This window comes from Tachypleus tridentatus, unplaced genomic scaffold (assembly GCF_004210375.1).
Source record: "Tachypleus tridentatus isolate NWPU-2018 unplaced genomic scaffold, ASM421037v1 Hic_cluster_7, whole genome shotgun sequence".
NCBI classification, from domain to species: Eukaryota; Metazoa; Arthropoda; class Merostomata; order Xiphosura; family Limulidae; genus Tachypleus; species Tachypleus tridentatus.
Genome location: NW_027467787.1, coordinates 228945 through 256736, shown reverse-complemented (window position 1 = coordinate 256736; position 27792 = coordinate 228945). Strand labels below are relative to the sequence as shown.

The following is a 27792-nucleotide window of genomic DNA, read 5'->3' as shown; positions in this document are numbered from 1 at the left end:
TGTGGCTGTCTGATGATACAATATTTTCAAAGATTGTCTTGTATTTGCCTGACCTCTGAAGCAAGACACCAAGTTCATGTACTCACTGGATAGAATCTCAAACACATTCACAAGCTTCAAATGCATGTTTCATTATTAAATTAGCCTTGTGTGCTCCGCAGTGAAAAAACAAAGCTGACGGTTGCTTTTTATTTTTTGCCTGACATCCACTGTACCCACCCACTCATGTTAGCAGTTCCATCATAAGTTTGTGCTCTTAATCCTGACAGTGGTAAAGTGAGTCTAGTCAGTACATCAAGTATAGCCGAGGATATTGTTTCACCAGTTGTATTTGAAACACTGTACAAACCAATAAATGTCTCATGGACGTCAAGGTTCTCATCTACGTATCGTACACATATTGCTTCCTGTTCGGCACCTGTAACATCTTGAGTGCCATCAACCATTAATGCAAATATTTTACTTTGTTGCACTTCGTGTGTTATGTTCCTCAGTATTTGATGGCTGAACATCTCCATTTATTTCATTCTCAGCCTGGAGTGATGTGAATGTGGTTTTCTTTGACAAGTAGGCGGTCAACTCAGGATCTTCCTCTTCCAGGAGCTTCATTAACTGCAGGAGGAACCTCCGTCATCATCAGTATGTCCACGTAATGCTAAACCTTGACGCAGTAAGAAACGTAAACTCTGAATATTTTCGCTAGCCTTCTTTTGTATTCTTCCTGCTGCTTCTTTTTCCATCATGTAGCTGGACAGTCACTGTAGTTACATCAAATAAACCTTCTGGAGGTATAGAGAATCTGTGCTGAGAGGAGGATTGGTGTTCGTTGAATTTCTGTTTGTGTCTTTTCCAGTTGCAAAACCGGTGGATATGAAAGTATACTCCACTGGCCTCTCCAATTTCCCTGTAAAAGGCCTCTCTATTTCCGCCTTAGCACAATGAAAGCATATGACTTTTTGAATCTAATTGTCGAAGTGCAGCCATGGGAACTTATCAAACCACTTGCCCTGGAAGTTGATATTTTGAGATTTTGCTTTCTGTCGTGGTAGTTGTGCGTCTGGATGATATGGCTTTCCACGCTGTATCTGTGGAGTGTCAGATTTTTATTACTGCACAAACTTGTTTCATAACTACCTGGTGGTTCATGATGTGCAATAGCACAAGCATTTTCAGACTCGTCCTCTGATGAACATGGTATTTCCTCTGTATGGTAAGTTTCTATTCCTTTGCATTAGGTTGTTGGATTATCTGCATTGTCATTTGTAGTACTAATAACTGGCTTGCAGAACTGTCTAATATCGGAAAGTTTCAGACGCTTGCTTGTCATCATTGGAATCTGTTTCCCAGATGACTCAACAGGCTAAAATACAGTCTTTATTGGAAAACTCTAACGTACAATGAACGAAGATAAAACAGAATGGAAGTAGGACTGAACTGTACAATGTATTTAAGTCAAACACGCGAACCTCACAGTGACTACCGAGCCGACTGACCACCTGGACATCGCTGGGACAATAATGTGTGCTAGTTACAACACAAGTAATTGCAAGTTTATCGATAAAATACTTAAACAGTCACAAATATATTATATTCCTGTTAAAGCCCATCAAACACGTTGTGATATAATGACTATAAGCACATCAATTAAATAAAAACACCTAAACAAAACTAGCAATACAATTCAAGTAGAGGTTTCAGGCTGTTGAAATCGTCCTTTTGTGTTCTAATTATACAAGAAAATACAATATTTTTACTATCTATGATAAGAGAACATATTATATTTTACCATAAAGCACCACAACTTTATTAGAGGGCAGTGATAATCTGAAATTTCATGAATTAATGAAGGCCACAAACACAGGTCTAATGAGCCTTGTTGTAAAATCGAGGCTCAGACTAAAGGGAGCGGAGGGGATTGATGTAGGGCGCGTCTGGAACCGAGCAGCCCGTACCTGTCGGCAGCTAAGGAGAATAAGGCGTTCGACAATAAAACCGGCTAGATATGCATTAGAACAAATGACGTAGGGAAAACCGCACAATATACACATAAAATTGATGCAGCTACAAGTTACAAATGGCCTGCCAGATCTAGATCACAGGAGTTTACGCTTGGGAGTAATATTTTCTAATTTCATGCTCTGTTTAATCTGTCATGATGAAAATTTTACCTAATCTTACACTACGTGCAAGACGTAGGCAGATTCTGGTGATAGTGCTTGCAAGCCTTGCATATATACTTACGCCTACTGACTGACACTTACGAACTATCACTTCGATCGAAAAGCTTAAAAGCACGCCTGTATTAAAGATGTATATTTCAGCTTCTGAAAGCTCTACATCTAGGCCTAATTATGTAATTCGATTGGTAAGAACACGAGAATACAAAAAAACAAACACACAATTTTGGTAGGCCTGTGATGCAATAAAACAATTCAACAGACCAAACTGTAGAGGAAGATGATTGTATGCACCATACCCCTATCTAAAGTGAAGGGGTGTATCCCCAAGATCTACGCCCCTGCCCACAGACATATCAATGTGCCACCAGGAAGCAAATAGATTGTTACTGATTAAGTTACTGTACTTGTAATTATTAAATATTAACGATTCTATGTTGATTATAATCAAGCGAAATTTGTACAGACTTTAAATCTGCGGATAAAGAATAATAAACAAAATCAAACTGTAAAATGATAAATGTTTTGAAGTAATTCAAAATGACTGTAGTATATTGAATAGTTGAAAATGTCTTACTACGAACGTTTAAAGAGTTTGCCTTTTGGCAATTGGTAGATCACGTGCTTGTTACAAATTAAGTTTCGGATTCAAACCGATGCGAAGAAATAATATCTGATAACACGAAGCGAAAATAAAAATATCATACTTGAGATTGATGACTTTATTTACTCATTAAAACGTTTGATATATGTTACCTGGAAAGTACGAATAAGTGAGAACAGATTTTAAATCAACATTACTCTAAATTTCAAGATATAATTTAGTAAAATAATTTTTCAATAAATCCTTAGAATACATTAATTGTTTAAAAGTACATTGTTGAAAGCTGTATTTTCAACGATATAATTTAGTTTCTTGTTAGAAGAAACTGCTAAGCATGATGATGTAATCATCGAGAAGCTATGTCTAATTACTTGAAACAAGAGTACATTATTTATAAACAACCGTAATCAATTTATGAAGTTAATGAGTGTTTTGAGTTTATTGTAGGAAAAGCTGTTAAACGTTATACGTGAGGTATGTTGTGCCTTTTCAGTTACATGAACGATGAGCGAGGAAATTCTGTACATTTATATGCGAGTCAGGCTTACTTACCGTAATCAAAGAAATTCTATTAACTGTTATTCGTGGATTATGCCTGTGGTATTCATAGTAGTAACTACTGAAAAGTATTGAATTGGCAAGTTAGCCAGCAGAGGAATGTGTCTTAAGCAAAAAGATAAATAAAAATAAATCAGTATTTTACTTTCTTACATGGACCGGATCGTATTGTTTTACCGAGTAACCCACCCACCCCCGAAAAAAAACAATCACCCATCATATAGAGTTCTTACAATAATATTTTAAAAATCAAATTTAATATGTGTATTAATTATGTATTCTTAACATATATTCTTATACATTAGAAAGTACAATTTTGCGTTTTGTTTGTAGCATATTTCATACGTCACGCTCATAAAAATGTATTCAATTTACCTTAAAGCAAATTTAACATAATATTACATTTTTACGCTTGAAATTTTAATAGTTTAAAGGGTATACGTACGTGTACAAGATAAACTAAAAATTCTTCAAAAAGGCCTATTTATCCTTGTCAGTGAATAACGAACGAAAAAGGAAACCCTTGTTCAAAATAGGTTCGTAGTTTATTCTTTAAAAACACAAAACTAAGGTTTTTGTTTTCTTTCCGCTAGCAATAACAATAATTAGCGAAGATTTTAAAAGGACATTTTCGCGCTTTGACCTACTTGATACTGATTTAGGAGGAACAGCCTCTTGGTGATAATAACTAGTGTGTTGTCAATAAAAATAATATAATTATGATTAAAAACAACTTCTTTTATAAGAAATCGTTTTAGTTGTTTTGGGTTTTCTGTCAAGAATTTCTTGTAACCTATAAAACATTAAACGAATCCCAATTTAACAAACGTTAATATTACACAAGCTTACTGAGAGTGACACAAAAGCCAACAGACGTCGTAACTTTCAAGCGAGTCATTTATTCAAGTAAAATCTTTTGTTCACCTCGGATTCTTTCAGTCTTTAAAAGCATTCAGCTGTTGCATATGCACCTTCACACAATCTCTGAAACACTCAATATACCTAAAGTTCTTTTTTTTAAATAGGTGTGCACTTCAGTATCTATCTTCTTTTAAGATTAAGATACAATCTTATCGCTTATGCCCTTTCGTTTTCGGACACAATCTCTGTAATATCTGTTAGGTTTAAAACGATATCTTTAATATCTATTGTAATTTAAACAGACTGTTTACTTATTTCCATTCTACTATCTTTCTACGTTTAAAAAACAATTTGTTTAGTACCTTTCGTTTTAAAGAAATAATCTCTAGAGTGACTTTTAGATTTAAAGAGGTAGTCTTTAATTTGTTTAAGTTTAATTAGATCTGTATGGAACCCTTTTGTGTTTCAAATGACAATCTCTCTCACCACACACAGTGCATACTAGGTTCACATACATTCAAGTTAATATGTGTGCTTCAGTACTTACCTTTAAAGCTCAAACTGTCGAAATTACTACATGCGCTAAATGAGACCTTCAGGAACAGAACACTCACAAAATACCAAGTGTATATTTATGTATCAAGCTGACTATTCGACAGCCAAAACATAGAGAGTTTATCAAAAAATTGAATTAGTTTTGTTATGCATAATCTTTACATTTGTAGATAGATAAAGGAAAATATTTTTCCACATTTCGTGAAAATAACAATAGTAAATCTGCAGTCATTAAATCATTAGTCCTTTTTGATAGAACACCAATTATGTTTAATTAATAATTTACACTTTACCATTTTACACCTGCGAAGTTTTTCCAAAGTTACAATTAAAACGCTTCCTGTGGGTCTTTTTTAAATAATTATATTTTGAAAATTATTAGAACATCTTTGATTTACGCTTTACAATTTGGTGCATTACATATAGTACAGATTAACGTATGGTATAAAGTCGGTAACTCAACTTACTAGAATTTGAGCCATTGATTGGTTTCTTTTCCTCATTTTCAGGGCTAGAACTACTTGAATTTTTTTGAGGAGTCAGTTTATTTTTACACTTCCAGGAGGAGTGGAAGTTTGATCATTGAGAAAATTATCTCCAACGTTTCTGGGAGTACTGGAGCCATTTGAAGATGACTGACTTGTTAGCTTATCTATCACGTTTCCAGATGTTGTGCTCTTTTCTGTTGTACTGGTTTCGCAAGGATAGCAAACATAATTCCCATGTGTTTGGCAGCTCTAGAACAAAATGATTCAAAATCTAGCATTATATTAAATATCTTTAAGATAGGTCCAGTTGTCCCTGTAAACCCAGTGAGAACTTCCAATTTCTCGGAAATAATTTGTTGAAAGTAAAAGTTAAATTTTGTAAGTCTATACACGATATATATATATTTAATTAATAAAAGCATGTATTACTGAATATCGTTCAAAGTGGTAGAATATAATTTTCGAGTGTTATGCTAGGGTTTATTTTAGAACAAAGCTAAACAGATTCCACTGAGGGAATCGATGTGAACATTGTAATCTTACTGCTAACCCATCAAGGGATATTCTGAAATGAGTTAATCAATACTATCTACCAATTCTGGACTACTCTTGTCACAACGAATAATAGGATTTGACTGTTATTTTTATGACACACCTCGATTCTTTTCTTGTTAACTACAAGTTCTCGTAAGAGAAATAGATGAATAAGATTTTATGGATTTTTTAGTACTAGTTTTATAAAGTATTTCTAAAGTATGATATAAAAATCAAAACAATCACATGATTTAATGAATGTAACAACAAATAAACTTTCATATGGAAACATTCTGTCGTTACGATATGCTCATGTCCACAACAAGTTAAACATTCTGTCGTTACGATATGCTCATGTCCACAACAAGTTAAACATTCTGTCGTTATGATATGCTCATGTCCACAACAAGTTAAACATTCTGTCGTTACGACATGCTCATGTCCACAACAAGTTAAACATTCTGTCGTTACATGCTCATGTCCACAACAAGTTAAACATTCTGTCGTTACGATATGCTCATGTCCACAACAAGTTAAACATTCTGTCATTACGACATGCTCATGTCCACAACAAGTTCAACATTCTGTCGTTACATGCTCATGTCCACAACAAGTTAAACATTCTGTCGTTACGATATGCTCATGTCCACAACAAGTTAAACATTCTGTCGTTACGATATGCTCATGTCCACAACAAGTTAAACATTCTGTCGTTACGATATGCTCATGTCCACAACAAGTTAAACATTCTGTCGTTACGACATGCTCATGTCCACAACAAGTTAAACATTCTGTCGTTACGATATGCTCATGTCCACAACAAGTTAAACATTCTGTCGTTACGATATGCTCATGTCCACAACAAGTTAAACATTCTGTCGTTACGATATGCTCATGTCCACAACAAGTTAAACATTCTGTCGTTACGATATGCTCATGTCCACAGCAAGTTAAACATTCTGTCGTTACGATATGCTCATGTCCACAACAAGTTAAACATTCTGTCGTTACGATATGCTCATGTCCACAACAAGTTAAATATTCTGTCGTTACGATATGCTCATGTCCACAACAAGTTAAACATTCTGTCGTTACGATATGCTCATGTCCACAACAAGTTAAACATTCTGTCGTTACGACATGCTCATGTCCACAACAAGTTAAACATTCTGTCGTTACGACATGCTCATGTCCACAACAAGTTAAACATTCTGTCGTTACGACATGCTCATGTCCACAACAAGTTAAACATTCTGTCGTTACATGCTCATGTCCACAACAAGTTAAACATTCTGTCGTTACGATATGCTCATGTCCACAACAAGTTAAACATTCTGTCGTTACGATATGCTCATGTCCACAACAAGTTAAACATTCTGTCGTTACGATATGCTCATGTCCACAACAAGTTAAACATTCTGTCGTTATGATATGCTCATGTCCACAACAAGTTAAACATTCTGTCGTTACGATATGCTCATGTCCACAACAAGTTAAACATTCTGTCGTTACGATATGCTCATGTCCACAACAAGTTAAACATTCTGTCGTTACGATATGCTCATGTCCACAACAAGTTAAACATTCTGTCGTTACGATGCTCATGTCCACAACAAGTTAAACATTCTGTCGTTACGACATGCTCATGTCCACAACAAGTTAAACATTCTGTCGTTACGACATGCTCATGTCCACAACAAGTTAAACATTCTGTCGTTACGATATGCTCATGTCCACAACAAGTTAAACATTCTGTCGTTACGATGCTCATGTCCACAACAAGTTAAACATTCTGTCGTTACGATATGCTCATGTCCACAACAAGTTAAACATTCTGTCGTTACGATATGCTCATGTCCACAACAAGTTAAACATTCTGTCGTTACATGCTCATGTCCACAACAAGTTAAACATTCTGTCGTTACGATATGCTCATGTCCACAACAAGTTAAACATTCTGTCGTTACGATATGCTCATGTCCACAACAAGTTAAACATTCTGTCGTTACGATATGCTCATGTCACAACAAGTTAAACATTCTGTCGTTACGATATGCTCATGTCCACAACAAGTTAAACATTCTGTCGTTACGATATGCTCATGTCCACAACAAGTTAAACATTCTGTCGTTACGATATGCTCATGTCCACAACAAGTTAAACATTCTGTCGTTACGATATGCTCATGTCCACAACAAGTTAAACATTCTGTCGTTACATATGCTCATGTCCACAACAAGTTAAACATTCTGTCGTTACGATATGCTCATGTCACAACAAGTTAAACATTCTGTCGTTACGATATGCTCATGTCCACAACAAGTATGCTCATGTCCACAACAAGTTAAACATTCTGTCGTTACGATATGCTCATGTCCACAACAAGTTAAACATTCTGTCGTTACGACATGCTCATGTCCACAACAAGTTAAACATTCTGTCGTTACGACATGCTCATGTCCACAACAAGTTAAACATTCTGTCGTTACGATATGCTCATGTCCACAACAAGTTAAACATTCTGTCGTTACGATATGCTCATGTCCACAACAAGTTAAACATTCTGTCGTTACGATATGCTCATGTCCACAACAAGTTAAACATTCTGTCGTTACGATATGCTCATGTCCACAACAAGTTAAACATTCTGTCGTTACGATATGCTCATGTCCACAACAAGTTAAACATTCTGTCGTTACGATATGCTCATGTCCACAACAAGTTAAACATTCTGTCGTTACGATATGCTCATGTCCACAACAAGTTAAACATTCTGTCGTTACGATATGCTCATGTCCACAACAAGTTAAACATTCTGTCGTTACGATATGCTCATGTCCACAACAAGTTAAACATTCTGTCGTTACGACATGCTCATGTCCACAACAAGTTAAACATTCTGTCGTTACGACATGCTCATGTCCACAACAAGTTAAACATTCTGTCGTTACGATATGCTCATGTCCACAACAAGTTAAACATTCTGTCGTTACGATGTCCACAACAAGTTAAACATTCTGTCGTTACGATATGCTCATGTCCACAACAAGTTAAACATTCTGTCGTTACGATATGCTCATGTCACAACAAGTTAAACATTCTGTCGTTACGATATGCTCATGTCCACAACAAGTTAAACATTCTGTCGTTACGATATGCTCATGTCCACAACAAGTTAAACATTCTGTCGTTACGATATGCTCATGTCCACAACAAGTTAAACATTCTGTCGTTACGATATGCTCATGTCCACAACAAGTTAAACATTCTGTCGTTACGACATGCTCATGTCCACAACAAGTTAAACATTCTGTCGTTACGATATGCTCATGCTCATGTCCACAACAAGTTAAACATTCTGTCGTTACGATATGCTCATGTCCACAACAAGTTAAACATTCTGTCGTTACGACATGCTCATGTCCACAACAAGTTAAACATTCTGTCGTTACATATGCTCATGTCCACAACAAGTTAAACATTCTGTCGTTACGATATGCTCATGTCCACAACAAGTTAAACATTCTGTCGTTACGATATGCTCATGTCCACAACAAGTTAAACATTCTGTCGTTACGATATGCTCATGTCCACAACAAGTTAAACATTCTGTCGTTACGACGCTCATGTCCACAACAAGTTAAACATTCTGTCGTTACGATATGCTCATGTCCACAACAAGTTAAACATTCTGTCGTTACGATATGCTCATGTCCACAACAAGTTAAACATTCTGTCGTTACGATATGCTCATGTCCACAACAAGTTAAACATTCTGTCGTTACGATACGCTCATGTCCACAACAAGTTAAACATTCTGTCGTTACGATGCTCATGTCCACAACAAGTTAAACATTCTGTCGTTACGATATGCTCATGTCCACAACAAGTTAAACATTCTGTCGTTACGATATGCTCATGTCCACAACAAGTTAAACATTCTGTCGTTACGATATGCTCATGTCCACAACAAGTTAAACATTCTGTCGTTACGATATGCTCATGTCCACAACAAGTTAAACATTCTGTCGTTACGATATGCTCATGTCCACAACAAGTTAAACATTCTGTCGTTACGATATGCTCATGTCCACAACAAGTTAAACATTCTGTCGTTACGATATGCTCATGTCCACAACAAGTTAAACATTCTGTCGTTACGATATGCTCATGTCCACAACAAGTTAAACATTCTGTCGTTACGATATGCTCATGTCCACAACAAGTTAAACATTCTGTCGTTACGATATGCTCATGTCCACAACAAGTTAAACATTCTGTCGTTACGATATGCTCATGTCCACAACAAGTTAAACATTCTGTCGTTACGATATGCTCATGTCCACAACAAGTTAAACATTCTGTCGTTACGATATGCTCATGTCCACAACAAGTTAAACATTCTGTCGTTACGACATGCTCATGTCCACAACAAGTTAAACATTCTGTCGTTAAGACATGCTCATGTCCACAACAAGTTAAACATTCTGTCGTTACGATATGCTCATGTCCACAACAAGTTAAACATTCTGTCGTTACGATATGCTCATGTCCACAACAAGTTAAACATTCTGTCGTTACGATATGCTCATGTCCACAACAAGTTAAACATTCTGTCGTTACGATATGCTCATGTCCACAACAAGTTAAACATTCTGTCGTTACGATATGCTCATGTCCACAACAAGTTAAACATTCTGTCGTTACGATATGCTCATGTCCACAACAAGTTAAACATTCTGTCGTTACGATATGCTCATGTCCACAACAAGTTAAACATTCTGTCGTTACGACATGCTCATGTCCACAACAAGTTAAACATTCTGTCGTTACGATATGCTCATGTCCACAACAAGTTAAACATTCTGTCGTTACGATATGCTCATGTCCACAACAAGTTAAACATTCTGTCGTTACGATATGCTCATGTCCACAACAAGTTAAACATTCTGTCGTTACGATATGCTCATGTCCACAACAAGTTAAACATTCTGTCGTTACGATATGCTCATGTCCACAACAAGTTAAACATTCTGTCGTTACGATATGCTCATGTCCACAACAAGTTAAACATTCTGTCGTTACGATGTCCACAACAAGTGCTCATGTCATGTCACAACAAGTTAAACATTCTGTCGTTACGATATGCTCATGTCCACAACAAGTTAAACATTCTGTCGTTACGATATGCTCATGTCCACAACAAGTTAAACATTCTGTCGTTACGATATGCTCATGTCCACAACAAGTTAAACATTCTGTCGTTACGATATGCTCATGTCCACAACAAGTTAAACATTCTGTCGTTACGATATGCTCATGTCCACAACAAGTTAAACATTCTGTCGTTACGATATGCTCATGTCCACAACAAGTTAAACATTCTGTCGTTACGATATGCTCATGTCCACAACAAGTTAAACATTCTGTCGTTACGATATGCTCATGTCCACAACAAGTTAAACATTCTGTCGTTACGATATGCTCATGTCCACAACAAGTTAAACATTCTGTCGTTACGATATGCTCATGTCCACAACAAGTTAAACATTCTGTCGTTACGATATGCTCATGTCCACAACAAGTTAAACATTCTGTCGTTACGATATGCTCATGTCCACAACAAGTTAAACATTCTGTCGTTACGATATGCTCATGTCCACAACAAGTTAAACATTCTGTCGTTACGATATGCTCATGTCCACAACAAGTTAAACATTCTGTCGTTACGATATGCTCATGTCCACAACAAGTTAAACATTCTGTCGTTACGATATGCTCATGTCCACAACAAGTTAAACATTCTGTCGTTACGATATGCTCATGTCCACAACAAGTTAAACATTCTGTCGTTACGATATGCTCATGTCCACAACAAGTTAAACATTCTGTCGTTACGATATGCTCATGTCCACAACAAGTTAAACATTCTGTCGTTACGACGCTCATGTCCACAACAAGTTAAACATTCTGTCGTTACGATATGCTCATGTCCACAACAAGTTAAACATTCTGTCGTTACATATGCTCATGTCCACAACAAGTTAAACATTCTGTCGTTACGATATGCTCATGTCCACAACAAGTTAAACATTCTGTCGTTACGATATGCTCATGTCCACAACAAGTTAAACATTCTGTCGTTACGTTAAACATTCTGTCGTTACATGCTCATGTTGATATGCTCATGTCCACAACAAGTTAAACATTCTGTCGTTACGATATGCTCATGTCCACAACAAGTTAAACATTCTGTCGTTACGATATGCTCATGTCCACAACAAGTTAAACATTCTGTCGTTACGATATGCTCATGTCCACAACAAGTTAAACATTCTGTCGTTACGATATGCTCATGTCCACAACAAGTTAAACATTCTGTCGTTACGATATGCTCATGTCCACAACAAGTTAAACATTCTGTCGTTACGACATGCTCATGTCCACAACAAGTTAAACATTCTGTCGTTACGATATGCTCATGTCCACAACAAGTTAAACATTCTGTCGTTACGATATGCTCATGTCCACAACAAGTTAAACATTCTGTCGTTACGATATGCTCATGTCCACAACAAGTTAAACATTCTGTCGTTACGATATGCTCATGTCACAACAAGTTAAACATTCTGTCGTTACGATATGCTCATGTCCACAACAAGTTAAACATTCTGTCGTTACGATGCTCATGTCCACAACAAGTTAAACATTCTGTCGTTACGATATGCTCATGTCCACAACAAGTTAAACATTCTGTCGTTACGATATGCTCATGTCCACAACAAGTTAAACATTCTGTCGTTACGATATGCTCATGTCCACAACAAGTTAAACATTCTGTCGTTACGATATGCTCATGTCCACAACAAGTTAAACATTCTGTCGTTACGATATGCTCATGTCCACAACAAGTTAAACATTCTGTCGTTACGATATGCTCATGTCCACAACAAGTTAAACATTCTGTCGTTACGATATGCTCATGTCCACAACAAGTTAAACATTCTGTCGTTACGATATGCTCATGTCCACAACAAGTTAAACATTCTGTCGTTACGATATGCTCATGTCCACAACAAGTTAAACATTCTGTCGTTACGATATGCTCATGTCCACAACAAGTTAAACATTCTGTCGTTACACATGTCCACAAGTTAAACATTCTGTCGTTACGATATGCTCATGTCACAACAAGTTAAACATTCTGTCGTTACGATATGCTCATGTCCACAACAAGTTAAACATTCTGTCGTTACGATATGCTCATGTCCACAACAAGTTAAACATTCTGTCGTTACGATATGCTCATGTCCACAACAAGTTAAACATTCTGTCGTTACGATATGCTCATGTCCACAACAAGTTAAACATTCTGTCGTTACGATATGCTCATGTCCACAACAAGTTAAACATTCTGTCGTTACGATATGCTCATGTCCACAACAAGTTAAACATTCTGTCGTTACGATATGCTCATGTCCACAACAAGTTAAACATTCTGTCGTTACGATATGCTCATGTCCACAACAAGTTAAACATTCTGTCGTTACGACATGCTCATGTCCACAACAAGTTAAACATTCTGTCGTTACGATATGCTCATGTCCACAACAAGTTAAACATTCTGTCGTTACGATATGCTCATGTCCACAACAAGTTAAACATTCTGTCGTTACGATATGCTCATGTCCACAACAAGTTAAACATTCTGTCGTTACGATGCTCATGTCCACAACAAGTTAAACATTCTGTCGTTACGATATGCTCATGTCCACAACAAGTTAAACATTCTGTCGTTACGATATGCTCATGTCCACAACAAGTTAAACATTCTGTCGTTACGATATGCTCATGTCCACAACAAGTTAAACATTCTGTCGTTACGATATGCTCATGTCCACAACAAGTTAAACATTCTGTCGTTACGACATGCTCATGTCCACAACAAGTTAAACATTCTGTCGTTACGATATGCTCATGTCCACAACAAGTTAAACATTCTGTCGTTACGATATGCTCATGTCCACAACAAGTTAAACATTCTGTCGTTACGATATGCTCATGTCCACAACAAGTTAAACATTCTGTCGTTACGATATGCTCATGTCCACAACAAGTTAAACATTCTGTCGTTACGATATGCTCATGTCCACAACAAGTTAAACATTCTGTCGTTACGATATGCTCATGTCCACAACAAGTTAAACATTCTGTCGTTACGATATGCTCATGTCCACAACAAGTTAAACATTCTGTCGTTACGATATGCTCATGTCCACAACAAGTTAAACATTCTGTCGTTACGATATGCTCATGTCCACAACAAGTTAAACATTCTGTCGTTACGATATGCTCATGTCCACAACAAGTTAAACATTCTGTCGTTACGATATGCTCATGTCCACAACAAGTTAAACATTCTGTCGTTACGATATGCTCATGTCCACAACAAGTTAAACATTCTGTCGTTACGATTCTGCTCATGTCCACAACAAGTTAAACATTCTGTCGTTACGACATGCTCATGTCCACAACAAGTTAAACATTCTGTCGTTACGATATGCTCATGTCCACAACAAGTTAAACATTCTGTCGTTACGATATGCTCATGTCCACAACAAGTTAAACATTCTGTCGTTACGATATGCTCATGTCCACAACAAGTTAAACATTCTGTCGTTACGATATGCTCATGTCCACAACAAGTTAAACATTCTGTCGTTACGATATGCTCATGTCCACAACAAGTTAAACATTCTGTCGTTACGATATGCTCATGTCCACAACAAGTTAAACATTCTGTCGTTACGATATGCTCATGTCCACAACAAGTTAAACATTCTGTCGTTACGATATGCTCATGTCCACAACAAGTTAAACATTCTGTCGTTACGATATGCAACAAGTTAAACATTCTGTCGTTACGATATGCTCATGTCCACAACAAGTTAAACATTCTGTCGTTACGATATGCTCATGTCCACAACAAGTTAAACATTCTGTCGTTACGATATGCTCATGTCCACAACAAGTTAAACATTCTGTCGTTACGATATGCTCATGTCACAACAAGTTAAACATTCTGTCGTTACGATATGCGTCATGTCCACAACAAGTTAAACATTCTGTCGTTACGATATGCTCATGTCCACAACAAGTTAAACATTCTGTCGTTACGATATGCTCATGTCCACAACAAGTTAAACATTCTGTCGTTACGATATGCTCATGTCCACAACAAGTTAAACATTCTGTCGTTACGATATGCTCATGTCCACAACAAGTTAAACATTCTGTCGTTACGATATGCTCATGTCCACAACAAGTTAAACATTCTGTCGTTACGATATGCTCATGTCCACAACAAGTTAAACATTCTGTCGTTACGATATGCTCATGTCCACAACAAGTTAAACATTCTGTCGTTACGATATGCTCATGTCCACAACAAGTTAAACATTCTGTCGTTACGATATGCTCATGTCCACAACAAGTTAAACATTCTGTCGTTACGATATGCTCATGTCCACAACAAGTTAAACATTCTGTCGTTACGATATGCTCATGTCCACAACAAGTTAAACATTCTGTCGTTACGATATGCTCATGTCCACAACAAGTTAAACATTCTGTCGTTACGATATGCTCATGTCCACAACAAGTTAAACATTCTGTCGTTACGATATGCTCATGTCCACAACAAGTTAAACATTCTGTCGTTACGATATGCTCATGTCCACAACAAGTTAAACATTCTGTCGTTACGATATGCTCATGTCCACAACAAGTTAAACATTCTGTCGTTACGATATGCTCATGTCCACAACAAGTTAAACATTCTGTCGTTACGATATGCTCATGTCCACAACAAGTTAAACATTCTGTCGTTACGATATGCTCATGTCCACAACAAGTTAAACATTCTGTCGTTACGATATGCTCATGTCCACAACAAGTTAAACATTCTGTCGTTACGATATGCTCATGTCCACAACAAGTTAAACATTCTGTCGTTACGATATGCTCATGTCCACAACAAGTTAAACATTCTGTCGTTACAATATGCTCATGTCCCACAACAAGTTAAACATTCTGTCGTTACGATATGCTCATGTCCACAACAAGTTAAACATTCTGTCGTTACGATATGCTCATGTCCACAACAAGTTAAACATTCTGTCGTTACGATATGCTCATGTCCACAACAAGTTAAACATTCTGTCGTTACGATATGCTCATGTCCACAACAAGTTAAACATTCTGTCGTTACGACAAGTATGCTCATGTCCACAACAAGTTAAACATTCTGTCGTTACGACATGCTCATGTCCACAACAAGTTAAACATTCTGTCGTTACGATATGCTCATGTCCACAACAAGTTAAACATTCTGTCGTTACGACATGCTCATGTCCACAACAAGTTAAACATTCTGTCGTTTCGATATGCTCATGTCCACAACAAGTTAAACATTCTGTCGTTACATGCTCATGTCCACAACAAGTTAAACATTCTGTCGTTACGATATGCTCATGTCCACAACAAGTTAAACATTCTGTCGTTACGATATGCTCATGTCCACAACAAGTTAAACATTCTGTCGTTACATGCTCATGTTCACAACAAGTTAAACATTCTGTCGTTACGATATGCTCATGTCCACAACAAGTTAAACATTCTGTCGTTACGATATGCTCATGTACACAACAAGTTAAACATTCTGTCGTTACGACATGCTCATGTCCACAACAAGTTAAACTTTCTGTCGTTACGACATGCTCATGTCCACAACAAGTTAAACATTCTGTTGTTACGACATGCTCATGTCCACAACAAGTTAAACATTCTGTGGTTACGATATCCTCTTGTCCACAACAAGTTACACATTCTGTCGTTACATGCTCATGTCCACAACAAGTTAAACATTTTGTCGTTACGACATGCTCATGTCCACAACAAGTTAAACATTCTGTTGTTACGATATGCTCATGTCCACAACAAGTTAAACATTCTGTCGTTACGATATGCTCATGTGCACAAGTTAAACATTCTGCCGTTACGATATGCTCATGTCCACAACAAGTTAAACATTCTGTCGTTACGACATGCTCATGTCCACAACAAGTTAAACATTCTGCCGTTACGATATGCTCATGTCCACAAAAAGTTAATAAACACAATTGACAACTCCTATATCACGTTATCTAAATTTTAAAGAACTAATTTTGTAACAGAGGTAATTTAACTTTTGTCTTGAAATAAATAAAGGTATGATTGTCCATTATCTACTTCAACACAAGAACTTGCTCCAAACTTCTGTTGTTTTTACCTCATTAATAGGAGTGGTGTTGTTGAGCCAAACTAAGCAGGATGCATTATGTCTTAGGACATATGGTGCCTGAATGTTATACTTTATGATGAGGCTCCAGAGAAATAACTTATGTTCCAACATATTCATGTAGTTTGCTACCTCCGCACTATTATTCTTACATTGTTCTACTGCTGACTGGAGGTTGTTACTAGGCGACAAAATCATAAAACAATGTCTGGTTATCGCTCCTGGGGTTGAATCAGTACACTGGAAGGAGGAATCTTTAAAAAATATATAAATTCAATAAAACTGTTAGCACGATCCTCTCAACGAACTTTGGTCTCAGATCAAGTCATTCTTAGCTTAGGATTAATCTTACCTAAAACATTACATGTAACTTTTAGACTGGAAATGAACAACATGTTACAGCAAGACAACTTTGTTGCCAAAACTTGCAGAGATTAAAGTATTATTTTTGTCTGTTGTTTGAGTAACGCATCAAAAATTATAAACAGTGATGTAACAGACGAAGATTCTTTTAAACAAAACTACCTTTATAGTCTTTAGAATACTTTTCTGCCCCTTTGTTTGTAATTAAGAACAAAGCTACTCATTGGGCTATCGAGACCTGGTTTCCAGTGTTGTGAATATTCAGGCATAAACCTTTGCCATTGGGACTTTTGTGCTGATATGTGACTAGCTTCACTATCTTATTGACGCTGTCTATGTAGTGCTGATATGTGACTTGCTTCACTATCTTATTGACGCTGTCTATGTAGTGCTGATATGTGACTAGCTTCACTATCTTATTGACGCTGTCTATGTAGTGCTGAGATGTGACTAGTCTCACTATCTTATTGACGCTGTCTATGTAGTGCTGATATGTGACTAGCTTCACTATTTTGTTGACGCTGTCTATGTAGTGCTGAGATGTGACTAGTCTCACTATCTTATTGACGCTGTCTATGTAGTGCTGATATGTGACTAGCTTCATTATCTTATTGACGCTGTCTACGTAGTGCTGATATGTGACTAGCTTCACTATCTTATTGACGCTGTCTATGTAGTGCTGATATGTGACTAGCTTCATTGCAATGTCTTTTTGTTATGAGGGGTTGAAAGGTTCTCATATTCTTTGTAATCACACTCTCTAGTTTTCTTCAATTTGTGGATGGAAGGTATTGTCTCATATTGGCTTAGTGTGTAATTTTGGAGTTTACTGCTACTGTAATCACTCTGCTCTGCTAGTTTTGCTACGTTCATCGAGAACGTCTTCGTTGAAAGTTTGTATTCTTTGGTTCTACATCATTCAACAATCTTGAATTGTACATGACAAAGATTACATTTATTTAAAATTAAACATTTTTTTCCAGAATACTAACAATACTTATTTTTTACTCTATATTTATTAAGATAAACGAGCCACATAAGCAAATGTGAAAACGACCACGTGATTTCTGTTTCTTACCTGTTAAACTTGATGTCAAGTTACTAGTTGGAGATACACTGGGTGATGTTAAGTTACTAGTTGGAGATACATTGGGTGATGTTAAGTTACTAGTTGGAGATACATTGGGTGATGTTAAGTTACTAGTTGGAGATACACTGGGTGATGTTAAGTTACTAGTTGGAGATACATAGTTGGAGATACATTGGGTGATGTTAAGTTACTAGTTGGAGATACACTGGGTGATGTTACGTTACTTGTTGAAGACACATTCTTTAATGACGATTCATCTGGCTTCCAGAAATAACAAACAAAACCCTTTTTGTCATCACAGTTATTCTAGAAAAGAAAGGGAACAAAAATTAAGTCACTTTGATCAAAGTTTGAAGAAATATTTGTTTCTTTTAGGATATTCGCACAAAGCTACGCAAGGGTTACCTACTCTGTCCCTAATTTTGAAAAAAAGAACGCAGCTGGGTAATAACACCTATTGCCGACTTCTGAGCTGTTCTAATTGAATAATAGGATTTGGCCTGTACTCTGATAATGCATCTGCGGCTTCAAAGATCAGAGGGCTATTTTATGGCAAAGGGACACAAACCTTAATATTTCTGAAGATGACCAGGGAGGTCGAAACGTTGTTCTCTCCTTATCAATAAAAGTGTTAATACCCATACCAGACGTTCTGAGATACAAACCGTAATCTGTTATATTCGCACTCCGACACGCTAATCCTTATTAGGCCCTTCTTGGCCTTGACGAAATGTTAGCGTGGGTTGAACACATATCAAGTTTCATGCTAAACTGCTGAGTTAGTTTCAAAATCTAAGAATTTTTAAAATTCTACTAGCAGTCTTCTTCAACATGGTGATACTTTAAATTTATTCATCAGTTTTTTGTTGTTTTGGTCACCTAAAGTATTGTTATTATTTACCAGTAAGTAAATAATTATTATATTAATTAATTTCAATAAATGTCACTACTGTATTTTGCGAACTGAGGAACCGCACTACATCGTTTTAAAATACTCTTTTACTAAGTTATAGCAGACGTTATTTAGGTATTTACACGTTTATCAATGCTCGCTTCTTTAGTTTTTGCAGATATTCCCTTATCTGATAATTGTTTTGAATATTTATAAAAATAAGAAGCAATTTGTCTGTTTTGAATTTCGCGCAAAGCTACACGAGGGTTATCTGTGCTAGCCGTCCCTAATTTAACAGTGTAAGACTAGAGGGAAGGTACCCGGTCATCACCACCCACCGCCAACTCTTGAGGTATTCTTTCACCAACGAATAGTGGGATTGACCGTAAAATTATAACAACCCACGGCTGAAGAGATAAGCATGTTTGGTGTTACGGGGATTCGTACCTGCGACCCTCAGAATACGACTCGAGTGCCTTAATCACCTGGCCATGCCTGGTCTAGAAAAATGAGCTTTATTATAATAGATTTTGGTTAAAGAAACAGTTTCATGTATTCTGAAGTAACACTAAAGTAAATGGGTTCCAACAAGGTGTAAAGTGGGGTCGTTGTGACCTTACCGTTTCCTCGTAATGTCCTTCGTTAACCATCCAGAAGCAGGACGAACTGTCAGTCTTTAATTTCTTACCAAACCACACTGGGCCGCTAGTAACGTTGGAGATCAGCCTTCTTACAAATGTCTTCCTAGGCGTTAGGACGTCCTCACCAGGTAATTCAGCTTTTAAGTTCGAACAGTTACGCTCTGCTTCAATCAGGGTGGAAGAAGTGTTGAACACTTTGAAACAGGCGCTACCAGTAGCTTCTCTGTGCTCTATAAACCCGTTTATGCAAGTAGATCCTGTCGATAAACAAAAACAACAACAATAGAAAGCTTTAAACATCTCTCCGAGAGTTGTGGATACTGTTAAAATAAAGAACTTCTAACTTTTCATTGAAACGACACACTAAATAACACAACAATAATAATGTAGTGTCTGTTAGACTAACAAAGCTTTAACCAGTTAATTAAGACAATACAATGAGTAATCTAACAATAAGAACGTAGTATACTATTAGAATAATTAAATGTATTGTTAAGTTTGAAGGGTTTTAATCGATCAAGATGACACTACGTAAAACAACAATACGACGCGATATCTGTTAGATAATTAAAGCAACGCACTGATTAACGTAATAGTAAGAAAGTGGAGTGCTATTACCTCATTCGTTAGGTTAACAAAGCTCCAACTAATCAGAGGAAGACACGTGAGCAAAGCGGCAGTAACAAACAGCGTACTATTAAATCAAGAAAACGTAAACCAAAGATGAACACTAAGTTTTGGATGATTTAACAAGAATAACCCAATTGTATTTTTTTTTATTAAACAGTATGAAAAATTAAAATGGGTTAAACCCCTTAATACTCACGTGGATAGGCACAAAACAGGGGTAGTTTTTCATTGTCACACAGAAATCGAGGATATACATTCGTCAGTGCTACCCCTCTCGGAGGATCACATGCTATGTTGTTGAAGTCACTATTCAACAACCCGTCAGGAAGTTTTCTCCCGTCAACATACCACATGTCCGAAGTTTTGGTCTGTATAACACCTGTGTCATTAGTGAAATAAAACGTACTCGGTTATTTTTAAATTAATTAATAACTCATATTGCTTGTGTTGTTTTTTAGTTCCGCGCAAATCTACACGAGGGCTATCTGCGCTAGCCGTCCCTAATTTAGTAGTGGAAGACCAGGGGTAAGGCAGCTAGCTAGTCATCACTACCCATTGCCAACTCTTGGGCTAGTCTTTTATTAACGAATAGTGGGATTGACGGTATATTATAACGTCCCCACAGCTGAAAGCACATTTGGTGCGACCCTGCAACCCTAAAATTACGAGCGAGCGCCTTAACCACCTGACCATACCGGGCCTAATAACTCATAACAAAAACATGAAGCTATAGTTTATTGTTAATAAGCGATAACTTGTGTGATTTATTACTAATCAAAGTTTAAATAAAGAAGTCCTACTGAGCAGCCATTATTACTTATTGCAATTTAGTGCGTCACAGAGTTACCTGATATGTTTCAGTAGTTACGTTTCTAACGAAATCCCACACTGCACCGTTATTTTAATATGTAAAGTTTCGGTTTTCGTGGTTGGTCTACGAGCTGTGTGCTTATGAACTGTTTATTATTCATATAAAATAAAATGAAATATTGAGCTAATTAAATTACGTTTTATTCAAAATAACTTGTGATTTTAACCTATTGAGAATTTCAAACAAACACTGAAACGTTACAATACGTCACAAAATAAATGTATTACTGTTATATACTTAAAATACGTTAAATGTGTATATATATATATATATTGAATGTGTGCTAATATGCTTTTGTTAAATAACTTTAAGAGTGCTGTAGAAGTACTGTTTTTAACATCTAATGACGAATGAAAACAGCATTTGTAAATAGATGGGCGTTGCTTAATTGTTGACGTACCTTGTTGCAGATTAAATGTTACTAGTTTCGAGAACTGACGCTTCTAATCACGTTTCGCGCTTTCAGCTGTGTGCACGTTGTAAACTAGGCTATCAATCCCAGTTCAAAGATGTTGGTTGGCTGCATTTTTCCTGGTCAGTAGTTCTATACCTAAACCCTAGGGGCGCTAACCTAACTGTTTAGTTTAACTGCTGTAAGGTGTCGTTCAGGATGAATCTCCCATTTGTCCGTTTATATTATTTGGTTGTTTTTCTCTTTTCTTCCTGATAGTTCAGCGGTTAGTCTGAGGATTTGTAACCCTAAATATCTAGTTTCAGTACCCACAATGGACAGAGAAAAGATAGACCATTGTGTATCTCTGTGCTTAATTGGAAGCAAAACAAAAATACAGTCAAAAGTTAGTGTTAATAAATGGAAATATGTTATTACACTTTATCAAGATTCTTGTCTGAAATGACTCAAGTAAAATTAGTAAAACTTATTACACATCGCTTAAGCAAGTTCACACAATAACAGCTGTTGTTTTGGAGTTTGATAATACAAATAAAGTCCGAATCACAACTCTGGTATTTCAGTCGGTTTGACGATTCATGGCGTTAACTGTTAAGCCTCGGCGGCACTGGATATAACGGATGCAGGATGGTTGCCATACCGTTATACTTTTTCTAAACTTTGACTTGTAACTTCTTAGAGTTGTATTACAATAAGTGGGCTATCTAATAAGTACACGCAATAGATTAAATTAAAATGTTCTAACTGGAAAAGCGGCTAATCCTGAAAATTTAGAACAACTTTTAGCCTTTAACAATAACAGATAAACGTTTAACTTAAAATGTAATGATGTGTATCATGTAGTAAGTGGAAGTAGTTCTGTAATTGCGGTTATCTAAATAAAATTACTTTTACCACAACTACACAGAAACTTGTTCGTTTCAAAATTCCACGCAAAGGTAACCACAGGTTGCATGGGTTTAACTGACCCTAAATTGTAGTGAGGGACTAGAGCAAGGAATCTCAAAATGTTTTTGTTGGGCGCCTTCTCCATTCCCCATTTTCCACACAAAATTCTCGCAAATATACACCCTCCAGTGGAACAGATAGCTCATTGTGTAGCTTTGTGTTTAACTTTAAACAAATATACACCCTCTAGTGGAACAGATAGCCCATTGTGTAGCTTTGTGTTTAACTTTAAACAAATATACACTCTCTAGTGGAACAGATAGCCCAATGTGTAGCTTTGTGTTTAACTTTAAACAAATATACACTCTCTAGTGGAACAGATAGCCCATTGTGTAGCTTTGTGTTTAACTTTAAACAAATATACACCCTCTAGTGGAACAGATAGCCCATTGTCTAGCTTTGTGTTTAACTTTAAACAAATATACACCCTCAGTGGAACAGATAGCCCATTGTGTAGCTTTGTGTTTAACTTTAAACAAATATACACTCTCTAGTGGAACAGATAGCCCATTGTGTAGCTTTGTGTTTAACTTTAAACAAATATACACCCTCTAGTGGAACAGATAGCCCATTGTGTAGCTTTGTGTTTAACTTTAAACAAATATACACCCTCAGTGGAACAGATAGCCCATTGTCTAGCTTTGTGTTTAACTTTAAACAAATATACACCCTTTAGTGGAACAGATAGCCCATTGTGTAGCTTTGTGTTTAACTTTAAACAAATATACACCATCTAGTCGAACAGATAGCCCATTGTGTAGCTTTGTGTTTAACTTTAAACAAATATACACCATCTAGTGGAACAGATAGCCCATTGTGTAGCTTTGTGTTTAACTTTAAACAAATATACACCCTCCAGTGGAACAGATAGCCCATTGTGTAGCTTTGTGTTTAACTTTAAACAAATATACACTCTCTAGTGGAACAGATAGCCCATTGTGTAGCTTTGTGTTTAACTTTAAACAAATACACACCCTCTAGTGGAACAGATAGCCCATTGTGTAGCTTTGTGTTTAACTTTAAACAAATACACACCCTCTAGTGGAACAGATAGCCCATTGTGTAGCTTTGTGTTTAACTTTAAACAAATATACACCCTCTAGTGGAACAGATAGCCCATTGTGTAGCTTTGTGTTTAACTTTAAACAAATATACACCCTCTAGTGGAACAGATAGCCCATTGTGTAGCTTTGTGTTTAACTTTAAACAAATATACACCCTCCAGTGGAACAGATAGCCCATTGTGTAGCTTTGTGTTTAACTTTAAACAAACAAGCAGCTATACTGTACAAACCATAAAATATTCTAAACTACAATACTTTTTTTTTTATAATCTCACAGCTCTTTCTTTTACATTAGCTTTGCGAACTCTTTCTGGGTCTGGATCCCAATTTGAGAAAAGCTGGACAATTAGTAAAATCACACACCACCAACTTGTTGGCTACCATTATGTAAATAGTGAGGTTTAGTTGTCACTTTTGTAATACACACACTCAACTGCACGGTCCAGACACAGGTAAATTAGACCACGCGCGGCTCGTAAAAATATCTAGTGAGACAGCATGTACGTACCTAAACTTCATGCCTCGTAAAGAATAATTACTTATTGTGTGTTCTTACCAACCCATGCCTTGTAATCACGGTCACTAGGAAGCTTTGACCTCAACGTATTTATTAAATCGGCTGTTTTTGGCATCACCAGATCTCCCAGTCCAGCACCGCCATCTATCGCACACAGTCGTCTTGATTCATTGAAACTTCTGTTTTCACTTTGGAAAAACTTCACACACAGTCCATCAATAGCGTCGTAGCCAGCTTCACAGTCGGCGCCACCTGTCTGGTTGAATTAAAAACAATAATAAAATATTTTTTCAGCAATTAATAATAGCTGGGATGTTTTAACACATGTCTCTCTGTTCACCAAACACTCTACAGGACAGAATGAAATTAATTTCGCAATGGTTAAAGTTCACTCGACGACAACGAAATAAAATGATTGTTTTCATGAGAAAACTTGAAAAAATTTGACGATCGGAACTCTCGCTCTGCTCTTTTCTCTGAACCTTCGTTTGTGATGCTACCATATTATAACTTATCCCGGATGAGTCACAGATTTATTAGGTTATGTACGTTACGTATTAGGATTTCAAATATCTGGCAATTTTAATTAGAATTTAGAAGTTAATTAAATGTTAATTTGTGTCAAATGTATGATATTTGCCAACAAGATTGACACACACAGATTTTTCTTAAACAACTATATTTTAATATACAAACAATAACACAGTTTATAATAACGATTATTACAAATAAGGATTTATGTACACGTTTTACAAACAGTATTCAGTTTTCTATTTGGTTTGAAACTGAATTTTTCATCGACGGTCCAGCTTCGCAACGAGCGAATTAATTCTGAGTTGATATTGTTACAAATATCTTGACGAGTATACAACGCTAAAATAAGGGATTCGATTCCCCTCGGTGGGCTGAGCAGATAGCCCGATGTGGCTTTGCTATAAGAAAAAAATCACTTGACGAGAAAGCTAGCTAGCTCTATTCTTGGTTAGCCTCACGTGGTTTATAAGCTCACTTTTTTACCGAGAAAGATATCTAGTGTCCTTGTAGAAATACTAATGTCCGAAGTTAATTCTCTGAAGTTCAACGGTTTATAATATTCGAAATCTATAAATGTTCCTGGTCAAATTCTGTAGTTTTCCGATTAATAAACTTTAATCACAATTACAGCTACCGAGGCTTGTAGCATACTGACTGTAGCTAAACAACGATATTAAACTGTCTTCTCGCGCCTTACGATAGCAAGCTTTAATACTCGTTAGGCGAGATCCTCGAAAATTCACTTGGCAATGACATTATAAGATACGCTAGTGCTTTCGTAAAACACATATTGTTGATTCTTGCACTCCAGAATCTTCTACAAATTTATAAAACAGGGGGGACGTACGCAATATACATTTCAGAATAAACGCCATGTGCATCAAACTGGAACAAACGTAGATATTAAAATAAATATATAAGGGTAAATTCGTTACAGAGAAAGAAAAAAATGAAAATGATGAATTATGGACGACATCAGCCAGAGTGTATTTTACATATAATATTATGATGTTATTTTTTATTGTATTATAGAGAAAGGATTTATTAAAAATTGCAATTAGTTTCAAATACATTTCTTAAATATAGACTAAAAAACAGGGATATCCTAGGTTAAAGTGTAGTTGTCCCTAAGCGTAGTCGTCCCCAATTTAGTATTGTTGACCAGAGAAGAACATCCACTGAGATTATTGACCAGAGGAGGACAACCATTGAGGAGCACGAGCTACATATGCAACTACTCTTTAACTGGCACAGTTATAACACCCTATAGCATGTTCACTAGCATATTTTGGCTCAAACCTAGGGCTTAGAGGCCTGTAGCCTGATACGTTAATCATTATAATTTATATTAATTTCCGATCATTTTACAAGTTATATATATATATATATATATTCCCCCTGCTAGTTCAGTGGTGAGTCTACGGATTTCCAACGCTAAAATCAGGGGTTCGATTCCTCTCGGTGAGCTCATCAGAAAAGGCCCAATGTGGCTTTGCTATACAAAAACACACACATATATATATATATATATATCACATTTCTCTGTGCTATATTAATGGCGTTCATGTTATTATTCGACTCTGCACAGCCTTGAGTAGTTAAATAGTAGTTAGAAACAATGTTAAATTTTATCATTTGTACATAAATTTCAATCGTATAATTCTGAAGTGAGAATGTCTATATCACAGCACGCAAAATAATTCAGTTAAAATAAGGTAGAAACAAAGCTATAGTTTCATTAAGGTGTTAGGATTTGGGTGCTAAAACCCACAGTGTCACAGATTACAGTATCACTGATCGCCTATAATTACTTTAGGTCATGATAGTTAACCCTATATGGCATAAAAATATGACATTATCAAAGAGTCGTATTCCCAAATAGGGATTCGCATAATAGTGCTAGAAGTATTGAAATTCACAAATGATAATTACATTTAATATGGACATTTGTAATAACAGCAACACTACGTCTGTGTACGCCCGTGAGCTACAAAGTTGCCTTTGCAAATGTTAAGTCTGCGCAGTTGAGTCTGTGAAATAAATGCACCGGTTCTATAAATTTGTTTGAGAGCAAAGCCACAATAAGCTTTTTGCTGTGTCCATCATGGGAGTCAAGCATTATAATTTAGCATTGTTAGACTGTATACTTACCAATGTTCCATCGAAAATGCCTATTGTTTTTAAACGCATGTTTTGGTGTGTTTTTCGTGATTAGTTTGTTTGTTTGTTTTGAATTTCGCACAAAGCTACTCGAGGGCTATCTGTGCTAACCGTCCCTAGTTTAGCAGTGTGAGACTAACGGGAAGGCAGCTAGTCAACACCATTCACCGCCAACTCTTTGGCTACTCTTTTACCAACGAATAGTGGGATTGACCGAAAATTATAACGCCCTACGGCTGAAGGGCGAGCATTTTTTGGCGCGAAAGGGATGCGAACCCGCGACCCTCAGATTACAAGTCGCACGCTTTAACACGCTTGGCCATGCCGGGCCGCGTGATTAGTTAATTTAATTTTTTTTCGTTGAGTTTTTATCAAATACATTGAACCTGCTGCGAAGTTTGGTTTGGTTTCTTTTGAATTTCATGCATAGCTACACGAGGGCTATCTGCGCTATCCGTCCATAATTTTGCAGTTTAAGACTAGAGGGAAGGCAGCTAGTCATCACCATCCACCGCCAACTCTTGGGCTACTCTTTTACCAACGAATGGTGGGATT

General features: G+C 36.5%; 1 protein-coding gene across 1 annotated transcript; it reads right to left on the bottom strand.

The window, feature by feature from the left end:
• Positions 1–5294: 5294 nt before the first annotated feature.
• On the bottom strand, positions 5295–27267 carry LOC143243661 (uncharacterized). The gene is made up of 7 exons (XM_076487292.1): positions 27229–27267; positions 24583–24799; positions 20928–21110; positions 20081–20358; positions 18713–18874; positions 17107–17355; positions 5295–5492 (listed from the first exon to the last, which is right to left on the bottom strand). The coding sequence occupies exons 1-7, from the start codon at positions 27265–27267 to the stop codon at positions 5295–5297; spliced, it is 1326 nt and encodes a 441-aa protein (XP_076343407.1).
• Positions 27268–27792: the final 525 nt, after the last annotated feature.

Bases quoted from the DNA above. Each gene is read 5' to 3' on its own strand.
- LOC143243661 (XM_076487292.1), bottom strand. From the start codon at position 27,267: ATGCGTTTAAAAACAATAGGCATTTTCGATGGAACATTG. The intron at 20,359-20,927 runs GTGAGTATTAAG...GTTTATCGACAG, and splicing joins CCTGTTTTGTGCCTATCCAC to GATCTACTTGCATAAACGGG. The intron at 17,356-18,712 runs GTAACTTAACAT...TCCTCCTTCCAG, and splicing joins CAACTATGTATCTCCAACTA to TGTACTGATTCAACCCCAGG.